A 20,023-nucleotide genomic window follows, 5' to 3' on the forward strand; every position below is an offset into this window, starting at 1 on the left:
CTCGGGAGGCTGAGGTAGAATTGCTTGAACTCAGGAGAGGGAGGGTGCAGTGAGCCGAGATCACACTACTGCACTCCAGCCTGGCGACAGAGCCAGACTCTATCTCAAAAAAAAAAGAAAGAAAATATGCTCCAGGGAACACAGGACATGTATCTGAATATCTGAAGTTGGGACTGGAGCAGGGAAACTGTTTGCATATGCTGCTTATATTTTTATGAAATAAGTAAGTTTTAAATAAAGCTATAATGCAGAATATAAAGGGTTTTACACTGGTTTGATTAAAATAAACTCGGGCCATTTTATTCCTTCTCTTAAAAGCAAAAAACAGGCCGGGTGCGGTGGCTAACACCTGTAATCCCAACACTGTGGGAGGCCAAGGCGGGGGGATCACTGGTAGTCAAGAGTTCAAGACCAGACGGGCCAACATAGCGAAACCACCTGTCTACTAAAAACTAAAACAATTAGCCGGGTGTGGTGGCACGCGCCAGTAATCCCAACTGCTTGGGAGGCTGGGACAGGAGAATCGCTTGAGACCGGGAGGCAGAGGTTGCAATGAGCCGAGATGGCGCCACTGCACTCCAGCCTGGGTGACAGAGCTAGACGTCCACCTCAAAAAATAAATAAACAAACAAACTCTGGCCATGTTATTCCTTGTCTTAAAAGCAAAAAGCAGGCCAGGCGCGGTGGCACATGCCTATAATCCTAGCACTTTGGGAGGCAGAGGCAGGAGGATCGCTTGGGTCCAGGAGGTCCAGGTTGCAGTGAGCTGGGATGCACCACTGCACTCCAGCTTGGGCAACAGAGATACCTTGTCTCAAAAAACAAACAAACAGAAAAGCCGCTCCCTATTAGCTTCAAAAGACTCTGGAAATTTAACTCCAAGTTGTCCACAGGTAGTGGCCATCTTCTCCCAAACTTCAGCAACAAAAAAGAGCTCTAGATTGCAAACTGGCTAGCCTGAATTCTAAAGCTTTAGGCGGTTTCCTGAAAGGCCGTTAAATGTATTTCCAGCTCCATTTGTGGCGAGCAGTTTGAATCTGTAATAACTCAGTACCCATCTCTCAATTCCTTATTCAATAAATGAACAAGGAATACAAGTTTTTTTTTTTCTTTTAACTTGGAATAGGGGCACTCTTTTTAACTTGGAATAGTGTTGTTTTATTTGGTTTTGTTTTGTTTTTGCAGAACCTGGCCTAATCAGGCGGCACGTTAAAACCTTTGTCTCAAGACTGCAAAATTTTATTTTATTTATACCTGGATATAATTAGCAATTTGGTTTTGAACTTTTTTATTTAATGCCATCTCCAGCTCCCTGGACGAGTCTGCACTTGCCTGTCAAGTGTCCCTAAAAGGAAACACTAAATATGAGAATCACTATATACAAGAGAGTTCTCTGAGGTAGAGCCACCGACCGGTTAGTGAGGATGTTCGCGGAGCCCGGCGTCTCCCCGCGTAGAAGCCCAGCCCTCCCACGTCCGGGGCTCCCGGCGCCTCGGTTCCCTGTGCTCCGCCTCCCCGCCGTCGGGCGCAACTGGGCGTCAAGCTGGGCGGGGGTCCCTTGCCAGCCTCTGGCGCTCGACCTTCGCCCCACCTAGAAGGCGCCGGATGCGAGACTCGCCCTTGGCTCGGCCGGCGACCCCGGCCGGCGCCTCGCCCTTCACCTTCAAGTCCCCGAGGGAGCTCGGCAACTCGGCCCAAGGACAGGGGCCTGCACGGCGGGCAGCGCGCTCCCGGTCTGGCTCTGGTAGTCACTGGAGTATCCCGCATCCGGGCTGCTCGTGGCGCTCCAGGCCTTCCCCGCGCTCCTAAGCCCTCCGCCAGACGCGGAGGGAAAGAAGGTGGGGAGCGAGGCACGGAGATGCCCAGACGGCTGCGCGTGTCTCGGAGGCCGAACCCGCCACCCGCGTTCCGGGCCAGTCCCAGTCCCCGGCTATCCCCGCTTATCCAGCGCCACTGTGGGCGCCCCCGGGCCGCGGGACCTCTTCTGAGACCATGTGGCCCACGGAGAACCTAAGCTCCCGCCGCCAGGCTCCACCTGAACGGCGGAGAACTCGGGCGCCGAGCATCGCCCGATCCCTACCCAGCAGCGAACGGCTACAGGGTTTGATTTTCCCCTCCACAGGAAAGAACGTGCAGATGCACAAATGCCCTCCCCTTCCCTCCTCAGAGGAAAGCCTGTCCCGGAGGTCGCGCTGGGACCTTCCGAAGCCTTGGCGCGGCAGGCAGGCCCCTGAGCCGGTGCACCGCGAAGCTGCATTCTCACCTTTGAGTTACCGTGGCTTAGGCCGAGTACACTAGCACTTTCATCTAGCGCCGGGCGGGCCCCGGCACCAAGCTAAGGGCTCAAAACTCCTCGATGCAGGCGCGCGACGTCGCGGTCTCTTCTTCTTGGGGACAGCGGTGGCCGCATGGGTTCGGGCCAAGCTGGCCGAGCTTTCCTGGCCCCACTCCCCCATCAGACCTAAAATCTTTTACCTTTTAAGTTAAAGTGAATCCGGAGCTTTGTTAATGCGCCCTAATGTAGCAGCGGGAGGAGTGTAGGTCCCTGGCGAGGGGAGCGCGCTCCGGTGACCTCTAGGGCCTCGTACGCCCGCGCAGGAGGGACTCCCGGGACCCGAGGGCAGGAGGGTGCGGGGAACGGGGCTGCCACTGCGCCTAAGGCTTGCCCCTTTTATAGGATTTAGGGAAACAAATCCTCTTTTCCTAGTGGATGTAAGAAGTGAGTGAATTTAAAGTCACAGCACGGCAGTAACGGCCCCAGTTGTCTGGGATTGATAATGCTGGAATGGATATATACACACATATATATAACAGCACTTTGCAGGTGTGTGTGTGTGTGTGTGTGTGTGTATGTATATATGACGCGTGCATCAATATTCTGTGTGCTTTTCATATGACGCGTGCATCAATATTCTGTGTGCTGTCCCCCCTACCCCAGTCTGTTTTGAAAAATCCATCTCCGCAGAAGAGGAGAGGAGTGCTTCAGGGAAGGGTGGAGGCATCGATGTCCTCACCTTTCCCAGTGAGGAATCAAGACTTCCTGGCTTCGCGATGGAACTAGAAAAGGGTATGTAGTCCTGGATTTTAAAAGACAATAACAGAAGTGGAAATAAAGATGTAACAACATTCTGAAGAAGAGCGGGTCAGGAAATTCTTAGCTGTTCTAGCAGAAAGTAAATGTCTAAAGCTCATAAGCCTAAAGTTAGCCATGCAGGCAAATTAATTAATTAACCACTAGACAAGCAGAATTATTAATGTAGGTAATGCCCAGTAGAGGGAAGAAAAAAGGAATTGATTCTGACTTGTGGAACTGGGGCTGGGGAGAGATGGAAACTTCTGACAACTCTGTATGTATTACAAGCCCATCTGCAATGTTGTTTGAGTTTTTGTAAGCATGTGTGTCATTTACATTTTTTTAAATTATTTTTAAATGAATAAAACTATACGTTCTCTATGTCCACAGTCTCTTTATTGAAACTACAAACCTAAATTTTTATTTTCTATTTCTCCTTCTTGTAATCTCAGTAAGCTTTTTCAGATCAATATTATTGGTGCACATGCGTGCACCTCTGATCCTTACTATTGAATTCAAACGCCCAAACAAATATTTACTTTAAAAAGCAGAAGAATCCACTATATAGTGGGCAGCTATAAAATTGCTCCTTCCATTTTGCTGGTGTCTACTAATTTTCTTCCTATCAGTCTGCCCACATCCATCAGTTCATAGAAATAACTTCTGAGGACTGAGGGATTTAAAAGCCTGCGAATCGCGTTTCAGTATTACCTGGAACTACTGGAAGCCAAAATATTTTCTTAATTTGCCGTTCTCCCCATTACACTCTGCTTATTCATCCTCAAGATTTCAGACCCTGTTCACTTCTCAAAAAGTAAACGGCATGGAAATACGATTCAGGACTTCAGAAACCATACTGGTGGGAGGAGGGGCTAACAGAAAGATAAATGTTGGCAAGCTTGATACCACATTCACTATGTCCCAGTTAACTGTCCCTTTTATAAAGATCTTAAGATTTTCATGCAAAATGGGAGTTCCTATGTATTAAGACATTCTATACAAAGTTCTCCAACTGACAATTATTTTTTTCTCATTTTATAATCAAAGAGACTAAGCTGAGCTGTCCAAAGCACAAAGTAAAACACAGATGCTGTGTCTCCAGCAAACACAGACAATCTTACAAGGCTATAAAATTATCATTCCACTAAGGAAAGCACCTGGGGGAGGTGAGTTACTGTTGTTTTTTCTTTCCCAATGGAAGAATGGAATTACATTCCCAAAGTCAGCTGAGATAGAAAGAGATACATAAAATCAAAAGATAGGGAAGCCCGAGAGAGGGAGAGATCACTTTCTGTGGCACTGAGGCACTCCCTTCAGCGTAATCTCATCTAATCCCTACAACAATTCAGTGAGGCTTTCGTCATTATCCAGAGTCAACTTTGGCAAGATGTTTTACCATCACCCCTGCTTTTTACAGATGAGCTGGCTGGAGTGCAGAAATGGTCAGTGATGTCTCCAAACTCACAAAGCTAAGTTTCTGAGCCAGGTGAACCTCTGATTCAAAGTGCAGAGATTTGTCTTCTTCCGGAGGACAGACACTGCTGGCTTTATTCATAGAGCTATTCTCTAGTCCTTGCTCCAGTAGTTTACAGTCTGAGGTTACAGTTTTGTGTTCAAACACATTGTTCAAGAGACAGGAGTAATAGCCACCAGGTGACTGTCTCTAATAGAAAAGAGGGGGCAAAGCAGGAACTCTTGAGTTTCCTTGGGGCTTCCCAAGAGAAAACTGAGGTACCAACTACCAAGCAAGTTATTCAGTCAGTTTTCTGAGCACTTACCCGTGACAAGTCCGGTAATAGTGAAAATGAGACAGTCCTTAACCAAGAGCAGAAAACTGCTGGGCTTCACTACATACGCACCACAGTTCTTCTTCTTGCCTAACAAGTTATCAGGCTTATGGGAGGGCACTGACTCACAGAACTGGGATCCACAGCACAGCTACTGATGTTTATTTTCTTCCTTATCTGAACCTCCACACACAGAGTGGCCTCACAAGATCATCTTTTGGAGCAACATCAATTTGGGGAATACTTGTTAGGAAGTCAACTTTGGCAAAATGTTTAAGACTTCAATTCAAGTGGAAATAAGATTGTCAAAGCTAAAATTTCTTCAGCAAGAAGAGATTTTTAAAATATTTTATTTAGCCAAATGGTTTCTTGAATCTGAGCTACAGAGAAATTTTTACATTAAAGAACATCATTATTATCACAACAACTTATTTAGCACTTGCTGTGTACTAGGTGCTGCACTGAGACATTGTAGTTTCCAGTATCTTGAACCAACCTGGGAGAAATATCAGTGGTGAGGGTTCAGTGTTTGTATATGGAGGATGGTGCAAACTGAATTATTCCCGTAAAGCTGCTAGATAATTCCGGAGAAAGCACACAGCCACCTTCTCATTAGAAGGAGGGTAGGGATAGGTGTTATAGCAAGAAACTGAGATGCTGCTGTATCCCAGGCCAGAGGACCTAAAGAGATACTCTGTCCATTAGGAGCCCACCCTGTGGAGGAACTTGAGCCTACTCCAGATGGGGACTGGGTAGGAACATCAGTGCCATTTTTCTTCAGATGAATATTGTGGACCCAGAAGGAAGCACCTTGTAAGCAGGAAAAATAAATTTGTGCTGAAATAATGGATGTAAAATACTTCTCCCTGTCCACTATTGTCAAAACAAATCAGAGAGGAACAGGGGGAGGAAGGGAATGTTGAACATCTATTATGTGACAGGCACAGTATTAAAAACAAAATGAAATGGGACATTTTAAAATGTTAGGCTGACATGATGTCTTTTGGTTCATTGCACCCCTTTCCATTTTATCTGAATTCCTTTGGCTTGTACGTGTTTTTCCTAATATCAGTACACATTCAAGCTGGTATCTTCTGCAGCATGATTCAAACTAAAGATACAATAATCTACTGATAATAATAATAAGTAAAATAAATTGTTTCATTGTAATATTATCTCTTAACTGCTTGTATAAGTAATTTACAAGTTTATCTGTAATTTATCAGACTTACCTGGTAGCTTTAATAGAGATGTAGTCAGCATTCTCATGGGGGAAAAATACCCTCTTCCTTATTGCTCTGGATGTCTCAAAGGCATGTACATTCTATACTGGCATCAAATCTGGCTATCTTAGCTCATAAAAGAGCTGGATTCTTACCTCCTAATGTAATTCTAAAGTACCAAAAGTAGATATGGGGAGAAAAGCTATGTATCCTTTATGTGTATTTGTCTCCAAAATAAAACAGTAAAAACTTGACAGATTTAGTATTTTGTCTCAAAAAATCACTAGCTGGTACCTGTGGTCACTTCATCTGATTCTACTTGAGGAAACAGGGGTCTACATACTTGGTGATGTCATGGGGGTATCCAGGCACTTGCTGATGTCACAGAGGGGATTTACGCATTTGGTGATGTCATAGCTGGTGAGGGGGCGGGGGGCGGGGGGGCGGGGTGGTCTGTGCACTTGGTGATGACATAGAGTCTTTCAACCTAGGCAGAAGTTTTACAATCTGTCGTTCACTTTAAAACTATAACGGTCTGTAATAGACCCCAAAGCTCTACTTCTAATTTTGCCACCAGGGCCCACATCCCGGTACTTTAAAATGAGAAAGGGTTTAAGCACACCAAATGTTTTGGTAATTTAAAACTACTGGAAAAACAACAACAACAAAAAAAAAACATAGAAGGAATAAGACCTAGTATTTGATAGTACAGCAGAGTGACTATAGCCAATAATAATTTAATTGTACATTTTCAAATAAGAGTATAATTGGATTGTAACACAAAGGATAAATGCTGGAGGGAATGAATATCCCATTCTATGTAATGTGATTATTACACGTTGCATATCTGTACCAAAACATCTCATGTACCCCATAAATATATACCCCTACTATGTACCCATAAAAATTAAAATTAGGAGTTTAAAAAAAATCACTAGCTGCTACCTGCAGTCACTTGATCTGCATGCTTGAGGAAAGAGAAGGAATTGGCTTGATGCCAAAAAAATTTATTTGTGAAGACAAATCCCTCCATCCATGTAAATGCATGGACAATATCTTAACAATTTTAGCTCTTACTGCTTTTCCACCTGCACCTAGGAGTTAGGGATGTAATTTACAGGACTTTAGATCCTTCCCCTAAGAACTCTTTCTCTTCTCTTTTCTGTACTTGTCTTAATATCGTTGAGATGGCAGCCAAGGGTACAGCTGAGTGAGTCTTCTTGGGCTGACTATGATGAAAATGCCAAGTGTAGTCTGAGCACCACCCTGAACTTAGCCTGGTAGCCCTTCTGTCCACTTCATCTACTGGGAACTCTTGGGACATCCTGGAGAAAGAGCTCAGGCTGGAAGCAGAAACAACCCACCTCAGCTAAGAGTTAGAATTTAACCTTTTTAAAGGAAGCCTGCTATGCCTAACAAAATAAACTTACCTTTCCTCACTGAAACTGTCTATCCTTCACATTCCAGGAATCCCTTCTGAAAAACATATTCCATGCCTTTTTTCAAGAGAATCCAGTCAATCATTTCAGCTCAGACATCTCTCCCATAAAAATGCTGTAAGCTATCCTCCAAGCCTTTCCTTTTTCTATAGCACTTGCTGCTAAGGATAATTGTATGGTTTGTCACCAACAGAATGTAAATTCTCCCAGTGCCTATGAATACACCCTGGTCCAGAGGAAAACAGGTGAGAAATATGTCAAAAGAACTTGTAACACAAGCCTTCATATACGTGGCAGGGGAAGGCCTGGTGACTCCTTTCCTCACTTACAAAATGGGAAAAATAGCACCTAAACCTGCAGGCTTGTTGAGGCTCAAACTGTTTAGAACGGCATTGAACAAACATCTGGCACAGGAAATGCCCATTATAAGTCACCTGTTTCCATTTACGCCTCAATCTGTAAAATGTGGTGAGACGTGCCACAGCAAATTAGCATGGCTGATTACAGCAGCTGATACCCATCTTTTACTCACAACCCTGTAACTCAGTTTCTTCTTGATAAAGTAATGGTGATATAGAGACACTACAAACCATTCATGGATTCTCCCCTAAGTTTGGGCCATCGTCCATTTATGTATTAAATCTAAAAGCAAAAAAAAATTATTCAAATAAAATGCTAAAGTGTATTAAAAGTTGTCATAATGCACATTTTATTTTGATTAGTTTCTGTGACTCCTTTATTTTAAACCCAGCAACGCCACTTCCCAAGGTGTAAAAATGTGAAGATTTAGGTGAACTGAATGTCGGAGGAGTGTAGTGTAAGGAGATGGCAGAACACAGATAAAAACACCCGAAAAGACTCTGTGGGCCGGTCAAGCTTATGATTCAACAGTTAGAAAACCAAAATCACTTGGACATCCCCTTCTACTTAAAGTGATATACTGGAATTGAAAATATTAATTAACCGTTCATTTTAAAAACTAAGATTACTTGAAATGAAGTAGGCTCATTCCAGAATGCTTTTCTTTTTTCCTTCCCGAAACAATTACATCAAACTTAGACATCCTAATGTTTATTTTTAGATATAGTCCTTAAAGGCATTTATGTTCACCCTTTTCAAGAGGATGAGAAATTTACATTAACTAATAGACTTAACATTGATCTTAAAAACTGGGTTTTGATAAAACTAGTGTGACAGAGGTACTAGTAGAACGAAAAAACAGGATTCCAGATTTTATTTTTTAGAAGCTAGAAAAAACATACCCGGGACAACATTTCTTTGATCAATAAACTTTCAGGAAATGGAGGAAGCTGTTTTGGGACACATTCAAAGGTAGTTAACTTGAACTTGGAAATAGGGTTTTTGACAATGCAACTACGGGAAACAAATCTCTGAACAAATTTTAAATGAAACCTCACCCCTCCCCAAACTGTTCAAGTGGCAGACAAAATAAATTACCATAAATTATATGCCAAGACACCTTTTAAAAAACAACAACAACAGCAACAACAATAACCCAGGAGTCTGAGGATTTCCTTCGCTCCTCCAGGAAGTGTGTAACACTGCTTCTGGCCTGCAGGCTGGGGCGGATCGGGGACCTGTCACACGTCAGGATAGTTGCAGTAATATACCGCGGAGCTGGCGTCGGACACCACCGAGGAAATGGCCCCGTGGCTGTCGGGGAGATTCACACTGGAGTCATGCCCCTGGTAGGGGAGGCCCATCTCAGGCTTGCACACGAAGTGCAGATACTGTTCAAATTCCGTGCGGTCCACCTCTCCGAGGAGCTCGGCGGGCTGGTTGGGGTCTGTGCCGTCCCGGCAGGGCAGTGCCTCCGGAGGTGGCGACGGCTGTCCGGGACCCGGGGGCTGGTGCTGGTGCTGGTGCTGGTGTTGCGGCTGCATCTGGAAGCCGCGCCCGCCGCCCGCCCCGTGCGAGCCCATCGCGCCGTAGTACATGTGCAGGGCGCTGGGTGGCGCCAGGAGGCCCGGCATCGATGGACCCGCGGGCTCTGGGCCGAGTCTGGGGTGCATGGGGCCGGCGGGAGGCTCCGGGGGGCCAGCGTAGTCCGAGACCTGCGAGTAGCTGTAGGTGCCGGCCGCCGGGCAGTCCCCGGGCATGGGGGCGGCGAAGAAAGCCGAGTCGGGGTCCACGCCGTCCAGCGGGGACGTGTCGGGCGTAGGCAACTGATAGCCGTCGAGCGGAGGCGCGCCCAGAGTCTGGCAGTCGCGGTAGTGGCCGCCCATGTGCGGAGGCAGCAGCGGGGGACCGGCAGGGAAGCCCTGCTCGGGGAACGGGAGGCCCAGGCCGTCCATGGCCACTCGGCCGCCCTCGGGGCCCAGCGCCGCCGCCTGCGGCTCGGCCAGGCCATGTAGGAATCCGCCCTCCACCCGCTTCAGCCGCTTCACCTGCTTGCGCCGCCGCGGCCGGTACTTGTAGTTGGGGTGGTCCTGCATGTGCTGCACGCGCAGCCGCTCGGCCTCCTCCACGAAGGGCCGCTTCTCCGCCAGCGTCAGCGCCTTCCACGACTTGCCTACATAGTGGAAGGAAGCGGGAAAGGGGCGCAGGGTTTATCGGCTGCGTTCCCGCCCCAGACCCCTCCCCCACCCGGACGCATCTCTCCCCTCAGACCTTGAATTGCGCAACTGGGGTGAAGTTAAAGAGGGAGGTCTGGGACTCCTGAATCCGAGCCCTTGGGGAACACCCATCCTCTAAAGGCACCCCTTTCTTTTGGTCTCCTGGAAGCAGCTTTCCGCTCACCCATCACCCGGTCGTTCGAGAAACAGAAAAGGACACCTAGCTAGGGAAGGGGTCGAGGGATGGACACAACCGGTCCAGTTCGGGGCCAAGGGTGCTCTCGCGCCGCTCAGAGGTGCCGGGAAGTCGCCTTCCCAGAGCCTTTGGACCCACGCCCCCGGCCACCTGGGGAATCCGGGAGCCGGAGAGCAAGGCGGAAAGCTACTTTGGAGGCTCGGAGAACGGGAAACGGGAAGGGAACCGAGAGCCTTACGAAAGGACGTGGCAGCTGCACAACCCTGGTCTCGGGCGTCAGGCTCGCAAAGAACACTGTTGGGGGCCTAAGAAAGCGGCCTAGCGATTCGCGCCAGCGCGGCCGGCCGCCTGCGTCCCTGACTCGGACTCACCCAGCATCTTGCTCAGCTCCGCGTTGTGCAGGTCTGGATTCTGCTGCGCCAGCCGCTTGCGCTCGTCCTTAGCCCACACCATGAAGGCGTTCATCGGCCGCCGGATACGGGACTCGCCCTTGGCTCGGCCCGCGGCCCCGGCCGGCGCTCCGCTGCTCGCGGGCGCCTCGCCCTTCACCTTCATGTCCTCGATGGGACTCAGCGACTCGGCCCAAGGGCAGGGGCCCAGCCCTGCCATCACCGCGGGCAGCGCGCTCCGGGTCTGGCTCTGGTCGTCACTGGCGTATCCCGCATCCGGGCTGCTCATGGCGCTCCAGGCCGGCCCCGCTCCCCTCAACTCTCCGCCGGACGCGCCGCCTCCCCCGACCCGGGGGAGCGGGTGGGGAGCGAGGCACTGAGATGCCCCGAGGGCTGCGCGGGTCTCCCGGCCCGAAGCCGCCGCCCGTGTTCTGGCCTGTCGCGGTCTGCGGCGTGGCCAGGGCCCCCAAGCGACCTACTGACACTGCGGGCGCCCCTGGGCCGCAGGGCCTTTTCTGCACAGATGTGGCCAATGGAGCGGCGAGGGCGGGCCGGTCCCGCGTAGTTAGGCCCACGCCCAGGCCGTGGTCCGAGTCCCAAGTCCCAGTCCAACCCCACGCCCGCCCCTTGCCCCTCCCCCGGCCTCGCGCCCAGGGCTACCCCTGCTCCCGGGAAAACTAGCGGGAGCCGGGTTCTGGCGCAGCGTCCTGTCCCACCCGGGTTAGGGAGACTTGAAAAGCCGTCTGGGAGGGCTGATTGTACCTTAGAATCGACGTACTTGCCCAAGGTCGTTTAGATGAACATACTGAGCGTCCATTATATTCTCTTTAAAGCACATCTTTTTGTAGAAGCCGAGGGTGTTTCAGTGGTGGGTGACCTAGTTTACTTCCAAGGAACTGCACGGGCATCTTCTTCAAATGTGTTTTCTCGAATGCGAAAGACACCGTTGATAATAAATTTAAAAATACAATTTTTCCCCCAGGACTTAACTTGCCTGTGTTATGTTCAAAATGCTGTGTCCAAGATAAATCCTAATTTTCTAAAGCAAGATTAAATACGGAACGACGTTCTGGATCCAGTATTCCATCACTCTGAAGAATAAAGCATTTACTCATGACAAACCAGTTTTTACTGTGTATCTTATTATACACATCACGTGAAGTATGAAAATGTGTACAAGATGCATATAAGATACGCATAACAAAACTTTCTCGCATGTGTTCAGTAACAGGTGAGCCTTAATACTGATTTCTAAAATGTAAAGACAGCAGCAATATTTGTCTAAATGTCCGAGTTTGTTAGGGGGAAGAGAACAATCTGTTTTAGCTGCAAAGTAACTGTGGTTCTTAGAGTCAGTTTAAGATGGTTATTCTGGCAGATAATTAGATTTCTATACGTTTATTTAGACTGGAATGAAATCTGAATGACTATTAAACTTGTGTTTCGATCTGGAAAAAAAAAGTTTTCAGTGGGACTTTTAAAACAAGCCCTTATACAGCGCTAAGAAATGACACAGCCTGCCACTGCTATTCCTAGCGCGCTACGGCATTAGCAAAGGAGTGTATCCTCATAATAACCCTGAGGTAGACTCTATCTTACAGGAGAGGAAACTGAGGCAGAGAAGTTAAGGAACTTGCTGGAGACTACAGCATTGAGAAGGTGGAATTCACACCCAGCAGTCTGCCTTCAGGCTTGCAGCTCTTAATCACTAAGAGAGGCTGGTGTGTTTGTGTATTTGTGTTGGTTTTTGAGGGCAACCAACAGCCATTCCTGCATAATTAGAGATAACTTTGCAAAGAAATCAATATACCAATCTCCAGAACAGATTTTCTTTATTATGAAGGCGTGATAAAAAAGTAGAGCTTACACCTGGGATCTGAGAAGTAAAATGCTGCTGCTTTGAGTGTGATACTACAACAACAAGACTGTCTGTCCAGTCTTGCTTTTAGTGGCATCCACAAAAATACAAAACTTTTGCAAACTCCTGGCCTTCAGTTTCTCTGGCATTGCTTTTTCTCAAAAGAACTCTTACACAATTGTTTTAAGCCAACTTATCTTTAATTCTGCAAGTATCTGTGAAGTCTTGACTAGGAGACAAGTTAAGAAAGTGTTTCTAGTTCCTGTGTCTCTAAGATTCAAACAAGAAAAAAAAATCTGCGTAAAGAAATCATGGAGGGATGTTACTTTTACTTGGTAGTTTTGAAAGCAGTTGATTTTAGACAAATTTAAATGATGGTGTACTTTTCTTTTAAAGCTTTATTTTTTCTGGAAAAAAATGGGCTTCAGAATAAAGCAAGAGCACACTGAAAATTATTAAGCAACAAAACTACAGGAGGAGAGAGAGCAATCTACAAATTAACCACGTGGTACCTTGTTTTTTGCTGGCTTTTTTTTTTTGAGATCTTTGCTAACTTTTCTGGATAATAATACATATTTTTCAAAGATCTCAAAGCAGAATTTTCTCTTAACACAAAATCTTTTATGAACTAAGGAGTTTTCCTAGAATAAACATTGAAAATTAAAAACAATGTCTGATCCAGAATTCATTTTTATCTGTCTAATCTGTTTGACTAATTCCTTAAAAGACACTACAGGAAATACAATCCAGGTGTGAGTCCAAAAAATGTACATGCAGATTTAGCCCTGTACACTTTCTTCATTCTCATGCTCTTCCTCACCCAACTCATTATCTGGAGAGGTGCGCTTGGGAGCCAAGAAAGTGGAGAAAATGATGGGGAAGAAAACGTGGGATTTCCATATTTTATTGATTTATTTACTTATTTATTTATTGAGACGGAGTTTCCCTCTTGTTGCCCAGGCTGGAGTGCAATGGCGCGATCTTGGCTGGCAGCCTCCACCTCCCCGATACAAGCGATTCTCCTGCCTTAGCCTCCCGAGTAGCCGGGATTACAGACGCATGCCACCACGCCCGGCTAATTTTTGTATTTTTAGTAGGGATGGGGTTTCATCATATTGGTCAGGCTGGTCTCAAACTCCTGGCCTCAGGTGATCCGCCCGCCTTGGCCTTCCAAAGTGCTGGGATTACAGGCGTGAGCCACCGCGCCCGGCCGAGTTTCCCTATTTTTATTCGCCCTTGTTCCTGGGGACTGATCTTGGTCGGGTAAGAGAAATCAGGTGAAAGTACACATCATAGGTTGGAGTAGATTTGGGCGCCCCTCCCCCTACTTACAACACCCTCCCTGGGATCATAAATTCAGTTTACGAATTTACGGGGGAGAATTGTGGTGGCCTTCCAACTCTAGTCCCTTTTACATACTGTGACCCAGTTAGATCTCATTTCTTCTGATCATTCGCTTGTCATTTATTTTCGGGGGGCAGTGTGGAGGCCGGCGACGTCGCTGACCCGCGCGCGGTGTGTGGAGCCTTCTATTTCAGTCTCTTCACTTTAATACATGGTGCCCCGGGACGTTATCAGAGCCAGCCACAAATGCCACATGTAAAGCAGCAAACATCCGGAGTGGCTTCCTGCAAGCCTTGCTTTTCTCAACACGAGAGATTTACGCAGGGGGTTGGGGAAAACAAGTTTCACAAGTAAGAGCCGAGTACACCGCTCGCATAGCCGGCCGGGTGCGTTAGCACTGCGCGGTCCAGGGTCGCAGGACTCCCGGCTACTAACTGTGCTCACGTCCCCGGGTCCCTGGGCCGGAACTGAGGCTTGAAAGGCTGGGCAAGGAAGCGACTAGCGCACCAAGAAGCTGTGCCCGTTGCCAGTTGGGGCCTTTGGTCAGCGGGCGCAGAAATTAACTCGGGTAGGTGGCGAACCGTGGGGCTGACCTGGAGGAATCAGAGCCACGCTTATCCGTGGGCCCCTGAGTGACCAGGCAAAGGCTGGGTGATTTCCGGCAGGCTTTTGTGTTTTCGATGCTGGGAAAGCAAGAGCTGGAGGAAGGACACTCAAGTCGATCGGGAAGGACCCGTGGGCACCTAGGCAGATCCGGGTTGGCGCTGGAGAGCAAGTCTGTGGGGGCGGGGGAGGGGAGTGCGCGCCGCAAATCCTGGGAAAACTCCAGGCGGCCGGTGGATGACTAGACAATGGTATCCCTGAACAAAGAACAACAATAAGGCCTTTGCATTTATAAATCGTGCGCGGACGGCTGCCTCCCGGAGGCCAGCACGAGGTGGCTGGCGGCGGTGGAGCGCGGCCGAGGGTCCCGCACCTCCCAGGTAGGGCCGCGCAGCCGGACGCCGTTTATTCGCACCTTGCGCCCCGGCGCCGTCTAGGCGGCGGTGCCGCGCCCCTTGATACCTTTAACGTCTCCTCCTTGTCCCCGGGCCAGTCCCCCGTGGGTCCGGGATGGAGGTCGAAGGTCGCGGGCGGGAGGGGAGGAGGAGGGGGGAGGGAATGGCCCGGAAGATCGCCGCTACCGGCTCTGCTGCCGCACGCCCCGGGCCTTGGAGGTCCGTCCCTGGTCGGAGCCCCGCAGATGCTGCAGTGCGGGTCCGAGCCAGCCCATGCCGTTCTCCTCTGCTGCGCTGGCCTCTCCCCGTGGGGACTGAAAAAAAAAGGGCTACAGCGAGAGGGAATTTGGGGATGCGCGTTCCCCTCGCCCTAGGACGGGAATATACATTTTACTTGGACGCCCTCTCCCACTCCCTCCACGCGCATCCCTCCCTGGTCCGGAGGTGTCCCCTCGAGGCTGCCCCCCAACTCCGCCCTGGCAGCGGGAGACCCTTCGACCCTGTCCCCGTTCCCGCTTGGCCCCGCCTGAGATTTGCACAGGCGAAGCAGGAAATGCGCTGTTCCCGGTTCACTTCCCTACTCAGAAACTCATCCGTGGAGTTTTTCTTAGATCCCCCCACCCCCAACTGTGGCCCCCGGGTTGAGGTGTTTGGGCTACTTCCCTTTATTGCCTGGCCTGTGGAACCTCAGACTCCAGGGGGAGGTGGTGTTGGGAATGACGGAGAGGGTCCCGCTCCTCACCCAGGACTCATCACACACACAGCACTGTCTTGCTCACCCCTTTCAGATCTGCCCCTCAGCCTTAAAAGGGATTTCATTAGCGGCAGAGCTTCCATGCACCCGGTGCTGCAGCTGAACTCCTACTCCCACTTTCCCCATCCACACCCTAGGAGAGGCCAGGGCTTTCCTTGGAGACCTGTGTCCTCACCTGACCAGACAGCCTTATCAGCAGCGTGCCCACTGTGCTCAGAGCACTTCCACTCCCACCCGATGGAGAATGGACGCGGTCCCTGCTTCGGAGGAATGTACCACTCAGTGTCATTAGTCTTCCTCCCTGATTCATTAACTTCCAGCTGGATGTTCTAGGTATGGTCTTCTGTAATAATTTGTTCCTGGCATGTAAAGGTGATGCTGACATCAGCAGGTCAAGCGCTTTGAGATTTTTTTTTTATTCTAGTAGGGATAATAGGTTTCCTTTCCACCCTGAAAACTCTGGCTTGCCAAGTTTCCCTAGTAAGCAGGGCTGGATTGTGCCAGATGGTTAGGGCAAGGTGTGCATTCTGTTATCATGGAAGTGATCAAAGTTAAATAGGTCATAGAACAGGCCACTTCTGACAACACTCATTATCCACTCTTTTGTACAACTTTAGCCACACACATGTCAGATTTTGAAAGGGTACCTGAGTTGGCTTCCAAAGTTTCTGAACCAAAGAGAAAATGTTAGGGATCCTTGCTAGATTCCTTTGCAGTCAGTATTTGGTTAATCTGTTAACTAAATTTTCTTTTGTGTCCACTTTTTGGACCTTGCTAACAACTTTGTCAGTACTGTTTAATAACAGCACAGGGTCTTTAGTACATTTCATCTTTATATCCCGAGAGCACACGCAATTCACTGTTTGTCAGTATATTCTTCAGTATACTGTTACAGCTGTCATGGATGGAGTCCTAAGGTCATCTCCCTACAAGGCAAGGCACTGAGAATGACCTCTGTAGACCTTAGCAAAGGCACTGAGAATGATCTCTGCAGACCTTAGCAAAGACTGTTCTTATCTCAAATACATCTGTGTAGGCCTGTGGTCATCTGACTTCAGGTCTGTCATATGCTTTTTCTCATTCACCAGGAGTTTAGTCTCCAGACATTAATCAAGCATCTGAAATACCACCTTTTTTGAGGATTAAGTCAAATTCTGTTTCTTTTCTGAACCAATTCCATTTGGAACTCCAGGCCAAGAATGTATATGGATAATTTTGCATGTGGGTATAATGCAAAAGCAAATGTCTGTATTTGGAAAATTTTTCAAAATTGATCTTTAGTATTAACATCTTCATAATGGTAGAGGACAGTTTACAAAACAGTTTCACTAACTCCTCTGACCCTCCTGACAACTCTGGAGGTAGACAGTGCAGCCTTTGTTATTAGCCTCATTTTTCAGAAGAGGAGATTAAGACTGAGAAAGGATAGATGATTTGCTCAAAAGCACACGACAAGAGTGCTTGGACCACCTATCTGCCCTTGCTGCTATCAGTAGTGGGTCTTCAGGAGTTGGAGGCTGCAATGAGCCATGTCTGTACCACTGCACTCCAGCCTGGGCAAGAGAGCAAGATCCTGTCTCTAAAAAAACAAAACAAAACATTAGAGGGTCTTGTTTCGAATTTCTTTTCATGCCAGGTCTACAGCCAATAAGGAACCTAATGGAATGTGTAGGGACAAAATAAAGACAGTGGACAGACAGAGACGGAGTAAGGACGCTTGGCACAGAAACTTCCAGTGTTATCCCTAACCAGGTCCTGATAATTTTTAAATATTAGAGATGTAGTGCTGTAAGAAGAAAACATTTTCACTTAGAAGATCTATAACTTGATACTTTTATTAGATCATATAATCTAAGCCCTAGATGACATTTCATTTATTTTAACTATTATTTTATACAAACAAATTCTGATTCAGCTGAAAAAAAGAGAACAGTTCAGAGTTAAATGGAATAAAGCTCATGTGTGAGGAAGTTGAAGTTCTCAAACTTTTGCCCCTCTACTTCACGCTCATTGAGATGGAAAGCAACTTAATTATACTGAATTGTGGTTTTGTTACCTGTTTAAGGTATAAGCTGTTAGCCTACTCTAGACCCACTGCAGACCCAGTCTTAAAGACATAAAAACATACAGCAGGTAGGTAAAGTAAATGTTCTCCATTCTTCCTGTTGTTTGGAAGAGAAATGGATAGCAAATATTATCAGTTCTGTTTTACAAAGTGAAAAAATAAGGTACAGAACAATTGGGTGATTTGCTTAATGCTTTCAAATCAGCCTAAGAGGCAAGAGAGTAATTTGTTCATTTAATCAACAAATAATTATCCAACAACTGTGAATCTGAGGCTTAGCACAGCATGACACATTGGTTATGAACACATATTTGGAGTTGAACTGCTTGGGCTGGAATTCTAGTTCTACAGTTTACCAGTGGTGTATTCCTTGGACACGTTGCTTAATCTTCTTTATACCTCATCTGTGAACTGGAGGATGGTAATAGTAATGACCTCAGGGAGTTTTATGAGGACGAAATGCATTCATTATTCATAAACTACTTATAATAGGGCCAGGCACATATTAAGTTCTACACAGGTATTTAATAAATAAAATTAAATTTAAATAAATGCATCTTAGCTTATGAAAACATTGTGAGAAAAAATAAAACTACCACAGTGTTGAGGGTACATGCATTATAGCAACTAGATGAAATGTATAATATAATGTATTAACATCTGTGATAGCTAGTAACAACATTGTTATACTTTAATAAATTGTCTTATACTAGCAAAACTTTCAGAGATTTCTCTATAAATTATTGTACATTTTCTAGTTACATTTGAATGTGAACATTTTTACTCTGGTGGTAAAAGAAGCCTTTGTTTTGTGAACGTCATCCTTCTAAACCCTGTTACAACCGGCAAGCAAAAATACAATTGCAAAGCATTCAATATTCTATTAGTATATCTTTGTAATGCAAAGAGATGCCTTGCAAATGAGTATTTACATGGGTAGGCCTAAATTCTCCTAAAGACTTACAGAGGCAAAGTACAATCTCAATAAGTGTGCCTGGTATACATGTATTTTAGAGGAAGAATAACCCACAAGTGTACTAACCTAGGCTAGATCTTTCTGTGTTGTAGAGTAAAAAGACTCAATTCTAGTCTTTGTTTTTCAATAACTTGCTACCAGGTAAATTGCAAGTCCTCACCCTCAATTTTCCCAAAAAAGAAGGGGAGAATGTCAGATCTTTGTCAGATAAAGAAGTGAAAAAAATGATCACAGAGACTTTTGTAAAGTAAAAATGCTGAGTACAACTCTGTGTGTGTGTTTGTGTGTGTGTGTGTGTGTTTGTGTGTCTAGGGATATAATGATTTAGAGAAAATTTTCTGTACAGAAAAAAGTAGCAAACTGAGATAAAATACAAGTCAGGGACTGTAAAGAAGACTATACTGCTTTGGGTAAAAATGGAATGCTATTTTTTTATAGAGCAAACCCTTTTTAAAACTATTTGAAATTAATCATTGCACAGAGGGTCCCACCTTTGATCCAGGGGAAAGCAGATTCAACTTTTATGAGGAATGACTATGGATTTACTGGGTTTCCATTATGTTAGTAAAGCTAATCGATTAGTGGCTAATCTAAAAGTAGAATGTGGGAATTTGGACAGAAAATAGACAACTTTTTCTTTTTGACATGTTCTGGTTACATAACATTTTTACAGGGGCTAAAAAGGACTCTATAACCCACCCCCTTCCTTCTAAGTTCCAGAATTCCTAGAGAGAGTATTGAAACATGGAAATATCTTCCATATGAAATATTACATATTCCACTAAAAATGAAAGTGTTTGTTACTTACACCACTATATAAATACACAGATATTCTTTTAAAAACACTTATTTTGAAATAATGTCAAACTTGCAGAGAAGTTCCAAGAATAACGTAAAGAACTGTATCACCTTTTCTGAGACAGCTGTGTTAGCTTTTTTTTTTTTTTCAAGACAGAGTCTCACTGTTGCCCAGGCTGGAATGCAGCAGCGCAATCTGGGCTCATTGCAACCTCCGCCTGTCAGGTTCACTAGATTCTCTTGCCTCAGTCTCCAGGGTAGCCAGGATTACAGGCGTGCGCCACCACACCCAGCTAATTTTTGTATCTTTAGTAGAGATGGGTTTTCACCATGTTGGCCAGGCTGGTCTTGAACTCCTGACCTCTAGTGATCCACCTGCCTCGACCTCCCAAAGTGCTGGGATTATAGGCAGGAGCCACTGTGCCTCACCAGCATTTTATCTTTTGCTCCATCTCTATCTAAATAAAGATAAACATTTTCCCACATTTGTTCCATCTCATTCTTCTTTTCTAAATGTACATACATAGAACAATAGAAATATATAGTA

At 46.5% G+C, this 20,023-nt stretch overlaps 1 protein-coding gene across 1 annotated transcript; it reads right to left on the bottom strand.

Moving 5' to 3' along the window:
• Positions 1-8,741: 8,741 nt before the first annotated feature.
• SOX17 (SRY-box transcription factor 17) lies at positions 8,742-11,211 on the bottom strand. The gene is made up of 2 exons (XM_010388000.2): positions 10,666-11,211; positions 8,742-10,055 (listed from the first exon to the last, which is right to left on the bottom strand). The coding sequence occupies exons 1-2, from the start codon at positions 10,970-10,972 to the stop codon at positions 9,124-9,126; spliced, it is 1,239 nt and encodes a 412-aa protein (XP_010386302.1). The 5' UTR covers positions 10,973-11,211; the 3' UTR covers positions 8,742-9,123.
• Positions 11,212-20,023: the final 8,812 nt, after the last annotated feature.

This window comes from Rhinopithecus roxellana, chromosome 9, assembly GCF_007565055.1.
Source record: "Rhinopithecus roxellana isolate Shanxi Qingling chromosome 9, ASM756505v1, whole genome shotgun sequence".
In the NCBI taxonomy this organism is placed as follows: Eukaryota; Metazoa; Chordata; class Mammalia; order Primates; family Cercopithecidae; genus Rhinopithecus; species Rhinopithecus roxellana.

Bases quoted from the DNA above. Each gene is read 5' to 3' on its own strand.
- SOX17 (XM_010388000.2), bottom strand. From the start codon at position 10,972: ATGAGCAGCCCGGATGCGGGATACGCCAGTGACGACCAGAGCCAGACC. The intron at 10,056-10,665 runs GTGAGTCCGAGT...TCCACTATGTAG, and splicing joins GGAGCTGAGCAAGATGCTGG to GCAAGTCGTGGAAGGCGCTG.